General features: G+C 53.2%; 7 protein-coding genes across 7 annotated transcripts; 4 read left to right on the forward strand and 3 right to left on the reverse strand.

Annotated features, from left to right (window-relative positions):
* Positions 1-1,000: 1,000 nt before the first annotated feature.
* PpBr36_08025 (uncharacterized protein) lies at positions 1,001-1,891 on the reverse strand (the record flags this gene model as incomplete). The annotated part of the gene is made up of 4 exons (XM_029895158.1): positions 1,001-1,046; positions 1,149-1,452; positions 1,567-1,690; positions 1,853-1,891. The coding sequence occupies 4 exons, from the start codon at positions 1,889-1,891 to the stop codon at positions 1,001-1,003; spliced, it is 513 nt and encodes a 170-aa protein (XP_029747131.1).
* Positions 1,892-2,362: 471 nt separating this feature from the next.
* Positions 2,363-3,259, forward strand: PpBr36_08026 (uncharacterized protein; the record flags this gene model as incomplete). Its single annotated transcript, XM_029895159.1, has 1 exon — positions 2,363-3,259. One exon carries the CDS (start codon positions 2,363-2,365, stop codon positions 3,257-3,259), a length of 897 nt encoding a protein of 298 aa, XP_029747132.1.
* A 388-nt stretch (positions 3,260-3,647) lies between these two features.
* Positions 3,648-4,251, reverse strand: PpBr36_08027 (uncharacterized protein; the record flags this gene model as incomplete). Its single annotated transcript, XM_029895160.1, has 4 exons — positions 3,648-3,682; positions 3,741-3,804; positions 3,873-3,985; positions 4,206-4,251. The coding sequence occupies 4 exons, from the start codon at positions 4,249-4,251 to the stop codon at positions 3,648-3,650; spliced, it is 258 nt and encodes an 85-aa protein (XP_029747133.1).
* Positions 4,252-4,696: 445 nt separating this feature from the next.
* PpBr36_08028 (uncharacterized protein) lies at positions 4,697-5,290 on the forward strand (the record flags this gene model as incomplete). The annotated part of the gene is made up of 4 exons (XM_029895161.1): positions 4,697-4,759; positions 4,859-4,874; positions 4,997-5,059; positions 5,151-5,290. The coding sequence occupies 4 exons, from the start codon at positions 4,697-4,699 to the stop codon at positions 5,288-5,290; spliced, it is 282 nt and encodes a 93-aa protein (XP_029747134.1).
* Positions 5,291-5,591: 301 nt separating this feature from the next.
* PpBr36_08029 (uncharacterized protein) lies at positions 5,592-6,133 on the reverse strand (the record flags this gene model as incomplete). The annotated part of the gene is made up of 2 exons (XM_029895162.1): positions 5,592-5,738; positions 5,813-6,133. 2 exons carry the CDS (start codon positions 6,131-6,133, stop codon positions 5,592-5,594), a joined length of 468 nt encoding a protein of 155 aa, XP_029747135.1.
* A 615-nt stretch (positions 6,134-6,748) lies between these two features.
* Positions 6,749-10,783, forward strand: PpBr36_08030 (uncharacterized protein; the record flags this gene model as incomplete). Its single annotated transcript, XM_029895163.1, has 3 exons — positions 6,749-6,957; positions 7,065-10,626; positions 10,739-10,783. The coding sequence occupies 3 exons, from the start codon at positions 6,749-6,751 to the stop codon at positions 10,781-10,783; spliced, it is 3,816 nt and encodes a 1,271-aa protein (XP_029747747.1).
* Positions 10,784-11,829: 1,046 nt separating this feature from the next.
* On the forward strand, positions 11,830-12,507 carry PpBr36_08031 (uncharacterized protein; the record flags this gene model as incomplete). The annotated part of the gene is made up of 2 exons (XM_029895164.1): positions 11,830-12,073; positions 12,164-12,507. The coding sequence occupies 2 exons, from the start codon at positions 11,830-11,832 to the stop codon at positions 12,505-12,507; spliced, it is 588 nt and encodes a 195-aa protein (XP_029747746.1).
* Positions 12,508-13,087: the final 580 nt, after the last annotated feature.

Here is a 13,087-nt window from a genome sequence, read left to right on the forward strand (position 1 = left end):
TCGTTTTCCTTTCTTTGCTTGCCTTTGTTCGCTCCGTGGCTTATCTTCATTACAGGCGCGTAACGCACGAAGAAACCACAATTTCCCCGTCTTGTGTTGCTAAATGTTGATGTTTGTCCTTCGATTATTGAAATCATGTGACAACTATCAAATCATACACAAGAGGTGCCGTGGGCATAACACGAATGCTATTTATATATGCAGGTCACCGGTGATTCGTTGGCATCATTACCAGATTGAATAACGTGGAAGGCAAGGGAGAGACCTACCATGGCATTCCTTACTTAGACCAACCCACTGTAAACCAGATACTGATGCTCTATCCCTGGGTTATATCCACCTCCATACAATATTCGGCGCACTAGAATTGGAATAAATTCGTAAAATTTCCTCTGAATCATTAACCATTGCAAAAATTCTGGAACCGGCGCAGCATGGCTCCGCGGAGACAATCAAGGGTCCAGTGCTGCAGTGACCTTAAAGTACTCTCACCACCGCCAGCAGTCTGATGATGAGGGAATAAATACGAAGATGCTCAAAGGGTCTCAGCCCGATCAATGCTCCTCGTCGAAGCTTCTCCCTCCTGGACCTCAGGATAACCACGATGTAGACCAGCAAGCAGCATGTCTTTAATCAGCAATCAATAACAGTGGCCAGACCCACACCACTCATGTCAAATACGAGCAGCCTTGAACATATGAACTTGTGCCAGTCATCAGAGGCGTCATTCAAGCAGATAACCCTTGGTAAACAACCGCAGATACGGACCATGTAATGCAAATGATTTTCCGAGGATTGTAAAAGCTCCTCTACAGCCCAAACTCCCCGAACAAACCCATCACAAAGTAGTTTTTTTTGGACGCATCCCATCCCTTTTAATTTCTCGTGAGCGTCGTCCACAACCCGAAACCCCATAGACCAAGTACTTCTCGTACCGTCATTAACTGAGGAAACCGAGGATCTCCGTTGGTGCGGTAAAGTGGGTGTTGATAGTCATCGTTTATGAAGGGGGAGCACCGCCACGGCCACGGCCAAATCCACCACGGCTGTAACGAGAAAGATAAAAGTCAGTCAGCCAGTCTCTACAATGCCATAGAAGTGCAGGGAGCCAATTCACGCCCCCCTTCACTTCATTTGGAGGAACTCACAATTGAGGCTGGAACTCGCCAGGCGCACCACCCTCCTTGCCCTCTCCGGCATCACGGCGGCGGTAGCCACCCTCACGGTCACCGCGGTCGCCACGGTCACCACCACGGCCACGGCCGAAAGGCCTCCGCTCACGCTCACCCTCGCCGCCCATCATACCGCGCGGGGGCGCATGTGATCGCTGCTGCTTGATGTGGGTAGCAGGAACGATCTCGGCCGGCAGGTGCAGCCACTCGCGGAGGTAGTCGAGACCCTCAGGGGTGAGGGTGTAGTAGTAGTACTGCCACGAGAAACGGGTCTTGATCACTGTTATAGATCATCATTGCATGGTCAGTCTTCGGTCCTGTTACGTTCTTCGCCATAATGTGTCTGCATTCGTCCTTCGCAGTAGGTATTCGGATCTGTTCAGGGAAAACGTACGGCCACGGGAGTTGAGCGACTGGCAAGCCTTGATGACGTAGAGGTTCTTGACGTTGGGAATATCGGGGTGCTCAGCGAGGTTGTAGTCCTTGGCAGCCACGAGCACACCCTCACGGAAGAGGTACTGTAGAGCGAGGAAATGTCAGTCTGCAATGGTCGCGATCTGTGCAAAGCTGCCCGCCTCCCGCTATTCAGCCCCAAATGTCCTCCGCCAATGCCAATAACTGTTTTATGTATTTTCTCGTTTGATTTCCGCAATTATAGCTTCAGGGAATTATCGCCGTACCTCGTGGATCGCCTTGCGGTCAGCCTTTGGCATCAACATCGTGACGGGTCCTCGGAATCCGATGTTGTTTCGTTGGGTGGGTGGTGATTGGGGTCAACAGGTCGCAAAGGTCAACTCGGTCCTCTCCTCGAAATCGTTAAAGGGAGTTTTTCGATATGGGCTGGTGGATTGATTTTGTGCTCGCGCGTGGGCTGGCTGGAGGGTGAGACCCCACTTAGACCGATGGCGGTGTCACGTGTGAGTAGAGGTACCTGGGTACCTTGCGGTTTTGACCCCACTTGGATCCGGGCATGCGCAAGTTGGTCCATGCGTCTTGTCGCCTCTGACGACCCTGAACGAAGGTTTTGGGTTTGGGTTGATCGCGTCTGGAGATTCGCCCTCCAAGCCTCATCATCATCCGGTTATCAGTGGGCAACGTAGACCACGTTCTTACACACAACACCGCCGTTGAAGACTTCAGAACTACGCCAAGCTCATATACAAGAAAAGAAAAAAAAAAACACAATCACGATGACAAAAACAATAAACATTTTGGTTTCGACCTTCCCGGGACTGGGCGCAGCATCTACCGTCTCCTTCCCTATCGAATCAACTTCAGCAGCATCAGAGATATGGGATCAACTGGAGCTCCGGGTGGCTCTTCCAAATCAGCGCCTCTTCCTCACCACATACTGCAATAAGAACATCTCATCAACATCGACACAACGAGTCCAGTCTCTTCTACCAGACCCCAGCAATGACTTTCTTTCACTCCGACTCTCAGCCCCGTTATGCGGTGGCAAGGGTGGCTTTGGGTCCCAGCTCCGTGCTGCCGGTGGTCGCATGTCATCAAAAAAGAAGAGCACAGGCGACAATAACGGATCAAGTCGTAACCTGGATGGACGTCGTGTCAGGACTGCCAACGAGGCCAAGGCGCTGGCCGAGTACCTGGCCATCAAGCCCGACATGGAGAAGAAGGAAAAGGAGAAACGGCGGAAGAGATGGGAGGAGATCGTTGAGATGACGGAGAAGAAGGAGCACGAGATCAGGTACGGAGGGAAGGGGCGGCTCGACGGAAAGTGGGTGGAGGACAAGGAGGAGGCAGGAGAGAGGACAAGAGATGCCGTCCTCGCAGCTCTTATGGCGGGAAACATTACCGACAACATGATGGTCACTCCAGGCTCCAGCAGCAAAGAGACTGCTGTGCCGCTAGAGGAGGCTTCTAGCGACGAGGATATGGCCGAAGATGGTGAGGGTGAGAGTTCAGCTCCAACTTCGCCACCATCAGAGCCTGAAAAGGTTGACAAAGGAAAGGGAAAGGAAAAGACACCGACCCAAACGAAGGCCCCGGCGAAGAACATGAAGTTCAGTGGCTTTGACGAAGATGACGAGTTCATGAGCTCGAGCGATGAGGATGAAAGCAAATAGGAGGGACGGATGTACTGTAATTTGTTTATCCATTCAGGCGTTTCGGGGTGTTACGAGCGGTCTTAGGATATTAGGATTCATAACGGGTTGTTTTACTGTGGCTTTGGTACTATGATAAGGAAGGACTCAACTTGACACCCGAGTATTACATTTTTTGTGACTTGTGTAGCCTCTTAAAGTCTATATTCATGGGAGACAACGGCGGTGGCACTGCAGCATATTACATTTTTTAATTCGCAAAGTCACAGAAAGACGGTCAAGTCCACAAAATGCGATAGAAACAGAACGACATCTATTGACTCACGGCACCGTGGGGAGGTGATTCTATGACAAGCAGCTTTCCACGCCCCAATCCCCTTGACCCATACTTCCTGCAAATATACCAAGTTTACTGGTCCAGCTTGACCGGGAAGTTGCCAGCCTCTGCGATCGCCAGTTAGCCACTGTACTTGAGGACAGTAATATATACACAGGAACATACCTCTTTGCGCATCCCAACGCTCGTACCATGAGCTGGGGCACAGGGAACGGTAGGCCAGCCAGAACTATATAAAAAGCAGTTTGTCAGCGGGTTGCCTGCAGGCTTCAAAAGGCTCAAAACTCAAATACGAACCTGACGGCAGGGAGCAAAGTCCTCGCCCTTGGCTAGGATGCACTTGTGGTAGTCGACATAGTTCTGCCAGCAGTGCTTGGTCTGGTTGGTGTTCGGGAACCGAGCGTCGACGCCTAACGAATGCCCGCGAATATTTGTCAGTCCGCCACTCCTCGAATATCCAATCTAGGTCAACCATTCGCCGGCTTGCAAGGAAGCAATCGAGGCAGCGGCGACATCGGGAACCAATTGGGGTTTCATACCGGCTACACGATGGGGGGTTAGCAAAAGTCCAAAATTCTATGGGCCGTGCTTAGGAGGGTTTTTCTCAGCAAGTCTGGCTCATAATCATACCTGTGACGAACTTGAAAGGCTTGGTAACGCGCTCCTCGTCTGACATTTTGTGTGTATGATGTATACCGAGGCCAATTGGGTGGGTGCTGTTGCGGTGTGCTATTCGCTTCTCGGAGATCTGGCGAGTGATTGATTGTCGAGGCTAAACGACGTTCGCGACGGATAATCGAATGATGCTATGGAAAAGCTGCCTCAATTGTCAGGTCTGCAAAGGCAAGCTTGGACCAGTGAGCTTAGACCGGTACCTGAAAATGCTGCATTAATGCACGGAAATCGAGTGTACCTTCCTAGCCCTCGGCAAATTGAACAAGTGGGTCGAGGATTCTGGACTGGCGAACGGAAGGACCTGGAAATCGCTGTCTGACCTCATCAGCCCAAGTAAACCAAACGCCTCTCTCCAAAAAAGCTACATTAGGTACTGAAGCTACCCTATTGTAGCGAACAACAATCGCGACGACGAACCCCGAAGTTCTCGAGACAAATCGTTCACGATGCATCCCACGCAACGCCTTCGCATGTTCCAACCGACACGCCGCATGATGCGGCCCGTTCCCGTGAGTGCAATTGAGCAGGAAAAAGAATCGAATCATGATACCCTATTTGGTGTCGTGTGGTAGCTTTTCCCCAATGCTAACCCAATCAATCTGCTGCAGAACGAGGAACAAGCTGGTATGCATAGGTCCCTTCGCTAAATTGACGTCCTATGGTCAATGGCTCGTCATTAGACTCTGCATTGCAGCTCCACGATGCGTCGAAAAGTGACAATGGCTTACTGGGGACATTAATTCTAGCACACACCATCTCCCAACGCCTTCGTCGTCTCCGAAAGATCCCTCCGGAGTTGCTGCCCCTTGGTACGTCGGCGTCCTTAAGAAGCCTCTGGACAGGGAGCTCCGCTTGCTATCTACCATGAACCAAATCATCTAACATGTCCCACAATATCAGGTGTTGTCGTCGGTTTTGCTGTCATCGCCGCCGCCTACTCCAGCCTGCGACACTTCATGACCGACAAGACTATCCGTCTGAAGCGTCAGAACCGTGCTGCTGACTCCCACAGCGAGGAACATGGCGAGGGCGCTCACTAGATAGGGAATGGAAGCACGTGTAGCATAGTTAGACGGAGGTTACAGCCAGTCTGCGGCATCTGGGAAGCCAAAAAGTCACAACAATCGAACGGTGTACGTTGGGTATTGTCACAAATACGGACGCCTGGTTATCAAGATATTATTTTATTTTTCCCTGACACTCAAACACTCGATTTTTGATGTCTCCATCATTGTTCCTAAGCCTTTTCTGGTTGATCCAAACACGTGATACCATTAAACGCCATCTAACGCCGATGCTATGCAAATTAGAACAGTCGACTGCTTCAGCCTAAGAATGCTCTCACTCAGGTCTAGGACCGGCAACATCCAATCCTTCCAGCCCCTGCATAGGATCTTCTGCTGGAGAAGCAGGTTCCGCCGCCACAGCTGACTGATCTCCAGTCAACCTATCCTCCTCACTGACGGCATTTTTTGCAAGCCACCCCTCCTGCAGACTTCAAGTCAGCATAAAGCCCGATAGTGGCAACATGCATTAGCAAATAAATAATATAAAACACCAACCTGCTCCCAGACGGCCGTCTTGCTGCCAAGTCCCTCGTTAGCACTCTTTGGTGGCTTCGCAGCATGGACCTTGATGATTCTTCCAAAGAATTCTGACTGATCCATATTGTCCATGGCTTCTTTGGCATCATCTGCATCCTCATACTCGACATATGCAAAGCCCCTGTGCGTCTCTGCCGATTTTGGGTTGTCGTTCTTGGGCATCTTCACGTCGGCTATTTCACCAAAGGGGATGAATGCATCGTGCAGGCTCGCCTCTGTTGCCGCGGCGGGCAAGCCTCCGACGTAGAGGGTTGCCTTCCAGCGAGACGCGTCTGTCATTTTTTTTTTTTTTTTGGCGTAATTCTGAGGGTGAGAAATAGAGAGAAGCTGGTTGCTGCGAGGTCGATACTTGATACTGCTGCCCTCGTTTGGTGATCAACTCGAGTACTAAACCCGTTAAATGGCACGATTATGCATCTATCACAGATTATACTTTCGGATATGTGCAAGGAAAGGCAGGCAGACGAGTTGTTGGCTACTCGATAAAGTCTGTGCGTCAACATTGTCTTTTTGGTGGGGCTCAAGCATTGAAACCTGGAGGTGTCAATGTCTTAGCGCAGTTGTCTTAAGGTACAACCAAGGCCACATTGAATTAACTGGTAAGATCCCAGCAAGCCTAGGAGCTTATGGGCGGCGAACCATAATCGTCCCCCAAAGTGCCACGCTAGCTACTTCAAACCACTCTGTATTACACCACCTTCTTCAGCAAGCATCAGCAGCAGCGAGATCTCCCACCATTTAATTTTCTGCAGCGAAAAATAGAGACCTCAAGAGGCTCTTTGCTGTTACCGGATTATTACTTTATTTTACTTCTCAAAACAATCACTTGTACCAGGCCAACTTGCATATACGACACTCAGGCCATATAAACCAAAACCTGGCCTCTACTACGCCATGGTCCGACTTAGGGAGATCCCGCGGACGGCGGCTTTTGCTTGGTCGCCCGATACTTCCGCCCCAATCGTAGTCACAGGCACTCGCGCAGGAGCTGTGGATGCCGACTTTTCAGATGAGACAAAGTTGGAGCTTTGGGACCTTAAGCTTGATGATGAGGGCCAAGGACTAGAGCTCCAGCCCATTGCGAGCATCAGTGCGGATTCAAGGTAGGCCATCGATACCAGAAACCGCATGGTTTCTGGCTTGTGTCCGCCTGTCTGCCTGCCTGCCTGCATTTCCTACTCACACTATCTTCATATGTTCTCCCTTTTAGGTTTTTTGATATTGCGTGGGGTCCGCCGAACGAGGACCACCCAAGGGGCATCATCGCCGGAGCGTTAGAGAATGGCTCCCTCGACCTGTGGGACGCCGAGAAGCTCCTGTCGGGCGCATCGGATGCTCACATGTCACGAACTACAAAACACACGGGCGCCATCAAGTCCTTACAGTTCAACCCCCTGAAACCTCAGATTCTCGCGACGGCTGGAACCAAGGGCGAGCTCTTCATATACGACGTCAATGACATTTCAAACCCATTCCGTCTGGGCACTGCCGCCGCCCGCTCTGACGATCTTGAGTGTGTAGCATGGAACAGGAAGGTTCCGCACATCCTGGCGACTGGTGGTTCGGGTGGCTTTGTTACTGTTTGGGATTTGAAGACCAGGAAGGCTTCTCTGACGCTCAACAACAGCCGCAAGGCCGTTAGTGCTATTGCATGGGATCCTAACAACTCGACTAAACTACTCACTGCCACTCCCGATGACACTATGCCCGTTATCTTTCTGTGGGATCTGCGGAACTCGAATGCGCCCGAGAGGACTCTGCAGGGCCATGAGCAGGGAGTGCTCTCCGTTTCTTGGTGTCAGCAGGACAGCGATCTCCTGATTTCCTGCGGCAAGGACAACAGGACTATTGTCTGGAACCCTCAGACCGGCGAGCGCTACGGAGAGTTCCCCGAGGTCACCAACTGGACCTTCCTGGCGCGCTTCAACCCTACCAACCCCAACCTCTCCGCCACCGCCTCTTTTGACGGGAAGATTACGATACAAACACTGCAGAACACCAACCCCTCCGCGACCCAGGCGGCTGCACAGAACAGCCTTGACGGGGAGGACTTCTTCACCAAGGCCCAGACGCAGCCTCAGGGTGCGTCTTTCACCCTGACCAAGGCCCCTCTGTGGTACCAGCGACCTGTTGGTGCCTCTTTTGGCTTTGGCGGCAAGGTCGTGGTGTTCAAGAAGAAGCAGACAGCACCTGGCCAGCCCAGAGCCTCGGAGATTTCCATTTCCCACTTTTCGGTAGACTCTGAGATTGGTTCCGCGACCGAGAAGTTTGAGGAGGCGATCAAGGCTGGCGACTTGAAGAGCATCTGCCAGTCGCACCTGGAGAATGCCAAGTCTGAGGACGAGACCACTGCATGGAAGGTCATGGAGACTCTTGTTGCGGAGAACCCTCGCAAACAGGTTGTCGAGTACCTCGGACTCTCGGCAGAGGAGGCTCCTGCTTCCCCGGAGAGTACAACAGAGGAGGGAGCTGAGAAGGAGGATGCCGGGGCGGAGCCCGAGAAGGAATCGTTCAAGAAGCACAAGAAGAACAGGTTATCTACTTTCTTCGCCGAAGGTGGAGATGGAGACGATTTCCTTGCCGGGTTGGCTGCGACCAAGGGCGCCAAGACAGACAGCCCCTTCCACTTGCTCCGGGAGGGCAACACTAGCCTGGAAGACTCAGTCACGCGGGCCATTATGCTTGGCAACTTTGCCAAGGCTGTCGAAATCTGTATCAAGGCTGACCGCATAGCCGACGCGTTCCTCATCGCCAACTGTGGTGGCAAGGAGCTGGTCGACCAGGTCCAGACGGCGTACATCAGCGCCAAGAAGGGTAGCCCAAGCTACCTGAGGCTGCTTGGATCTGTCATCAACGAAAACCTCTGGGATGTTGTTTATAACGCCGACCTTGCCGATTGGAAGGAGACCATGGCAACCCTTTGCACTTTTGCCAAGCCTGAAGAGTTCCCCGACCTTTGCGAGGCGCTGGGAGACCGTCTCTTCGAGACTGGCAGCCGACAAGATGCTTCCTTTTGCTTCCTGGTCGGGTCCAAGCTTGAAAAGGTTGTTGGCATCTGGATTGAGGCGCTCGAGGAGGCCGAGAAGGCTGAGATCCAGGAGGCAGAGGCGGACAACACCTTCTCAGTCCACGCTAGATCTCTGCAGCAGCTCATCGAAAAGGTCACTGTGTTCCGACACGTCACCAAGTTCCAGGATGCCGAGGCAAGCAAGACCTCTGACTGGAAGTTGGCCTCTCTGTACGACAAGTACATTGAGTACGCCGACATTGTCGCAGCACACGGCCAGCTTTCCATAGCGCAGAAGTACCTGGAGCTGGTGCCTGCCTCGTACTCTGGTGCAGAGGTTGCCCGTAAGCGCCTGCAGCTTGCGACCAAGAAGCCTGGTACTCAGCCCGCGGCTGCAAAGGTCCAGCAGACGCCCGCTGCAGCCCGTCTGCCGACGAGGCAACAGCCTGTTGGCTACCAGCCTCCCCAGCAGCAGCAGCCGCCCATGTCGACCCCTTACGGCATGCCGCCGGCGCCTCAGACACAGACTCCGGCAGCCAACCCTTATGCTCCTCCCTCGGCGTCTCCATACGCACCTACTGGCGCCACCCCTTACCAGCCACAGCAAACCTCTTCGTACGCTCCTCCTCAGCCAGCGGGCGGTGCGGGAGCATATGGACCCACACCGGTAGTTGGTTACGGTCAGCCTCAGCAGAACTTCGGTGCACCGCCTCCTCGCAATACCACCCCGTCGGCGCTGCCACCATCCAGGACCGTCGACGCTGGCAGCTGGAACGATGTTCCGATGGTCACAAAGGCTCCTCCTCCGCGCCGATCCACACCCAGTGTCGCCCCCGTCACTTCCCCATTCTCGACTCAACAAGTTGGCATGGCAGCCCCTCCCCAAAGCCCGTACATGGGACAGAGGGGCACTGCGACGCCTCCGCCGCCCCCGCCCAAGGCTGGTCAAGGCCCTCCTCGCATGGCATCGCCACTTACTAGCCCCCCTCAGGCTGGATTCGGTGGTGCCGCACCTCCAAGGCCTACCTCGGCTGCTTCATCAACGTATGCACCTCCCCCTCCTGCCCCAGGGCAGTCACTTGGAATGAACGCGCCGCCCGCCCGTACTGCGTCGCCCTACAGCGTGGCTCCCTCGGCACCGCCACCATCAAACAGGTATGCGCCTTCTCCGGCCATGCAGCAACAGCAGGCCGGGCCGGGTCCGGCCGGCTCGATGCCTCCTCCGCCCGCCATGAGCCGCCCGCCTCCTGCGAATCCCTACGCTGCCGCTCCCCAGCAGTCGCCTGCTCCAGGTGGACAATACGCCCCTTCGCCGTACGGTGCCCCGCCCCAGGCTGGTCAACCGCCCATGGCCCCGCCCCCGAGCTCTCAGGTCGGACCACCTCCTGGAGGTCGAGGCCCGATGAGCACCCCGACACCGCCCCCGCCTCGCGCGGCGGCAGCTCCCCCGGCAAAGACCAAGTATCCTCCAGGGGACAGGTCACACATCCCGGCATCGGCTCAGCAGCTCGTTGAGATACTGAGCAGGGACATGGAGCGTGTGGCGGCCAAGGCGCCGGCATCATTCGCCCCGCACGTCAAGGACACGCAGAAGCGGTTGAACTACCTGTTTGACCACCTCAACAATGAGGAGCTGGTCAAGCCGGACACTATTGCTCAGCTCAACACGCTGGCGCAGGCGATTGAGGCCAAGGACTACACCGCGGCACAGCAGCTGCAGGTCAAGATCCAGACGGAGAAGACTGAGGAGTGCGGACAATGGATTGTGAGTTTAATTTTATCATTTTCTGTTTTGTTCTTATGTGAAGTTTCCTACTGCTCGCCGATGGGATGGGAATATGACGGAAAGTATGCTAATATGATGTGTTCACCTACAGGTCGGCGTCAAGAGGCTTATCAGCATGAGCAAGGCTACTCCCTAGTTTATGGATGAGGTTTCCTTGCGGCAGGGTAGAGAGTATATCTGGTCAGAGGATGGAGATGGGGAAATAGAAAAAGCGAAAATGTAGAGCCTGCTTTTAGAGTCTTGGAACCGTAGTGAGAGAAGACAAAGAAATCTGATTTATACAATGTTTTTCATTTGATAACTCTGCATTATGATGACTGCCCTAAGGGAGGGTCACTGCGTTTTGTGTCGTCAGACAGAGACGTAAAAGGTAGTGGCGGATTCCGATGATGAGATATGCGAGTGATATGCAGGACAAGTCAATTAACTCTGGTCAAGACGTAGTTAATTAAGCTGATGTATTCAACTAAAACATGAGACTGGATGAAATGTTCCCGTGCCCGTTTCATGACGTACGGCTACCGTTGAATTTTTTTCTTCTTCCGGTTTCTTTCTCTCTTTTTTTTTCACTTTTCTGTGTTTTTTTTACGTACAGAGAGCAGGTAATATGTACATCCAAGGCCATGTTGTAACACAACGGGCGGTCCAGGTGATGTCCTGCCCGCCGCTCCTTTTTCAGATCAAGGGTCCCCCAGACCCCCCACTATAAACAGCTTTAAACCCCAATTTATGATCCAGCCTTGCAAGCGACCTATAAAACCGACTCGCGTCAACGTCATCATCACCCCACGATCGGATCTCGACTTGTTGCCAGTCAACCAAACCACCAGGGCGGGACGACCCTTTTTTTTGGGGGGAGGGGCCAATTTGTGTTTGTTGAACTTGAATACACCGCCATTGAAAAAAACACCTCTCGCCTGTCGCTCCCTAATCCTCATTTGTAAGCTAGAAATTAGTTCTCTCTCCTGCCCGCTTAGAATCGGGAGTGACAGAGAGAAAAAGAAAAGGAAAGGAGGGGGACGATTCGAGAAAAGCAACAATCGTCGGGAAAAAAGGACCTTTTTTTTTTCTTAAAAAACAAAACAACAACAACAACAAAAAGTCCTCTCGAATAGAGGGGGAAAACCCAAAAGAAAACAAAACAATCACCCCGGAGAACAAACAAACAGCAAACAAACAAAGATGGCGTCTCGCCAATCCCGCCAACAACCCACAACCTCGGCGCCGGCGGCGAGCCGGACGCAGACGGAAACGACAACGACCTCCTCCTCACAAGACCAGCCGCCACGGGACGCAGCCCACGAGGCCGCGCGGCCTCAGCCGGCGATCCTCCGCCTCCGGGGCGTGCGCGCGTCGAGCGGGCCGTCGGTTCGCTGGGCCGAGGGCGTGGTGGACAACGAAGGGCTGGGGCGGAAATCGTCCAAAGGTAACAACACTTGGGATACCAATCTCTTTTTGCTTTTAGGAGTCCTCTTCTTTTCTGGTGTCTTTGCAAAGCTAACAAAAACACCCCAAGTCTGCTGCATCTACCACCCCACCAAACCCGTAGGCGAATCCTCAGACGAGTCGTCATCCTCGTCTGACGACGACGACGACGACTCCTCGGGCACCGACAGCGACGACTCGACCCGCGGCAAGGGCAAGAGGAAACATGCCGGTGGTGGCGGAGGAGGCAAGAAGCATCGAGGAGGAGGGGACTGCCACGGCCATAACCACGACCACGGAGGCGGAAGCGGGGGTGCCAGGAAGAAGAAAAAGAAGCGCACCCCGAGCCCAAACGCCTACGAAAAGATGCCCAAGGTCAAGCCCAGGGCGGTCGCTCCCGAGGGGGGCGGGGCGCCTGGTGCGTCGGGGCAATGATATCTCTTGTTCGTGGTGGAGGTCTGCTGCTACTGCTGCTGCCGCTGCTTCTCTTTTTTTTTTTTTTTCTTAATTTCCATTTCTAGGAACCTATATTCATGAGCGTTGTGTTTTATGTCGACAACCTGGAACCAGTCGAGGGGGCGGCTGGGGTACGATGTCCCTTTTTCTTTCTCCCCCCGGCAGGCCAACGATCATCGGCTTTTGGTGATGTTGCACGGATTTACTGGATGATCTTTATTTTTTTTTTCCCCCCCTCTGTATTTCATCTCTAGGCTACTTGTATGGAGGCGGGCGTTCCGGGGATCAAAACAGGCTGCAACGACCTGCTTTGTTTGGGCTTATGAAGTATTGATTCAAGTGGTGCATGGGGTTGGGAATTAATAATCTGCAAAAAGAATTAGACCCCAAGAGCAGCCGTTGTTCGCCCATATATATTTTATACGCATCCATCCGTCAGCCTTGAACCGCAAACAATATCATGCTGGCTGACATATCCAGTCAGATAAAACGCTCCTACAATATAAGCAGTACACGCAACATGGGCTGGGTTGTTCTTCGCTGGCTAGTCATTGCAGAC

The sequence above is a fragment of the Pyricularia pennisetigena genome, chromosome 5 (genome assembly GCF_004337985.1).
Source record: "Pyricularia pennisetigena strain Br36 chromosome 5, whole genome shotgun sequence".
NCBI lineage: Eukaryota > Fungi > Ascomycota > Sordariomycetes > Magnaporthales > Pyriculariaceae > Pyricularia > Pyricularia pennisetigena.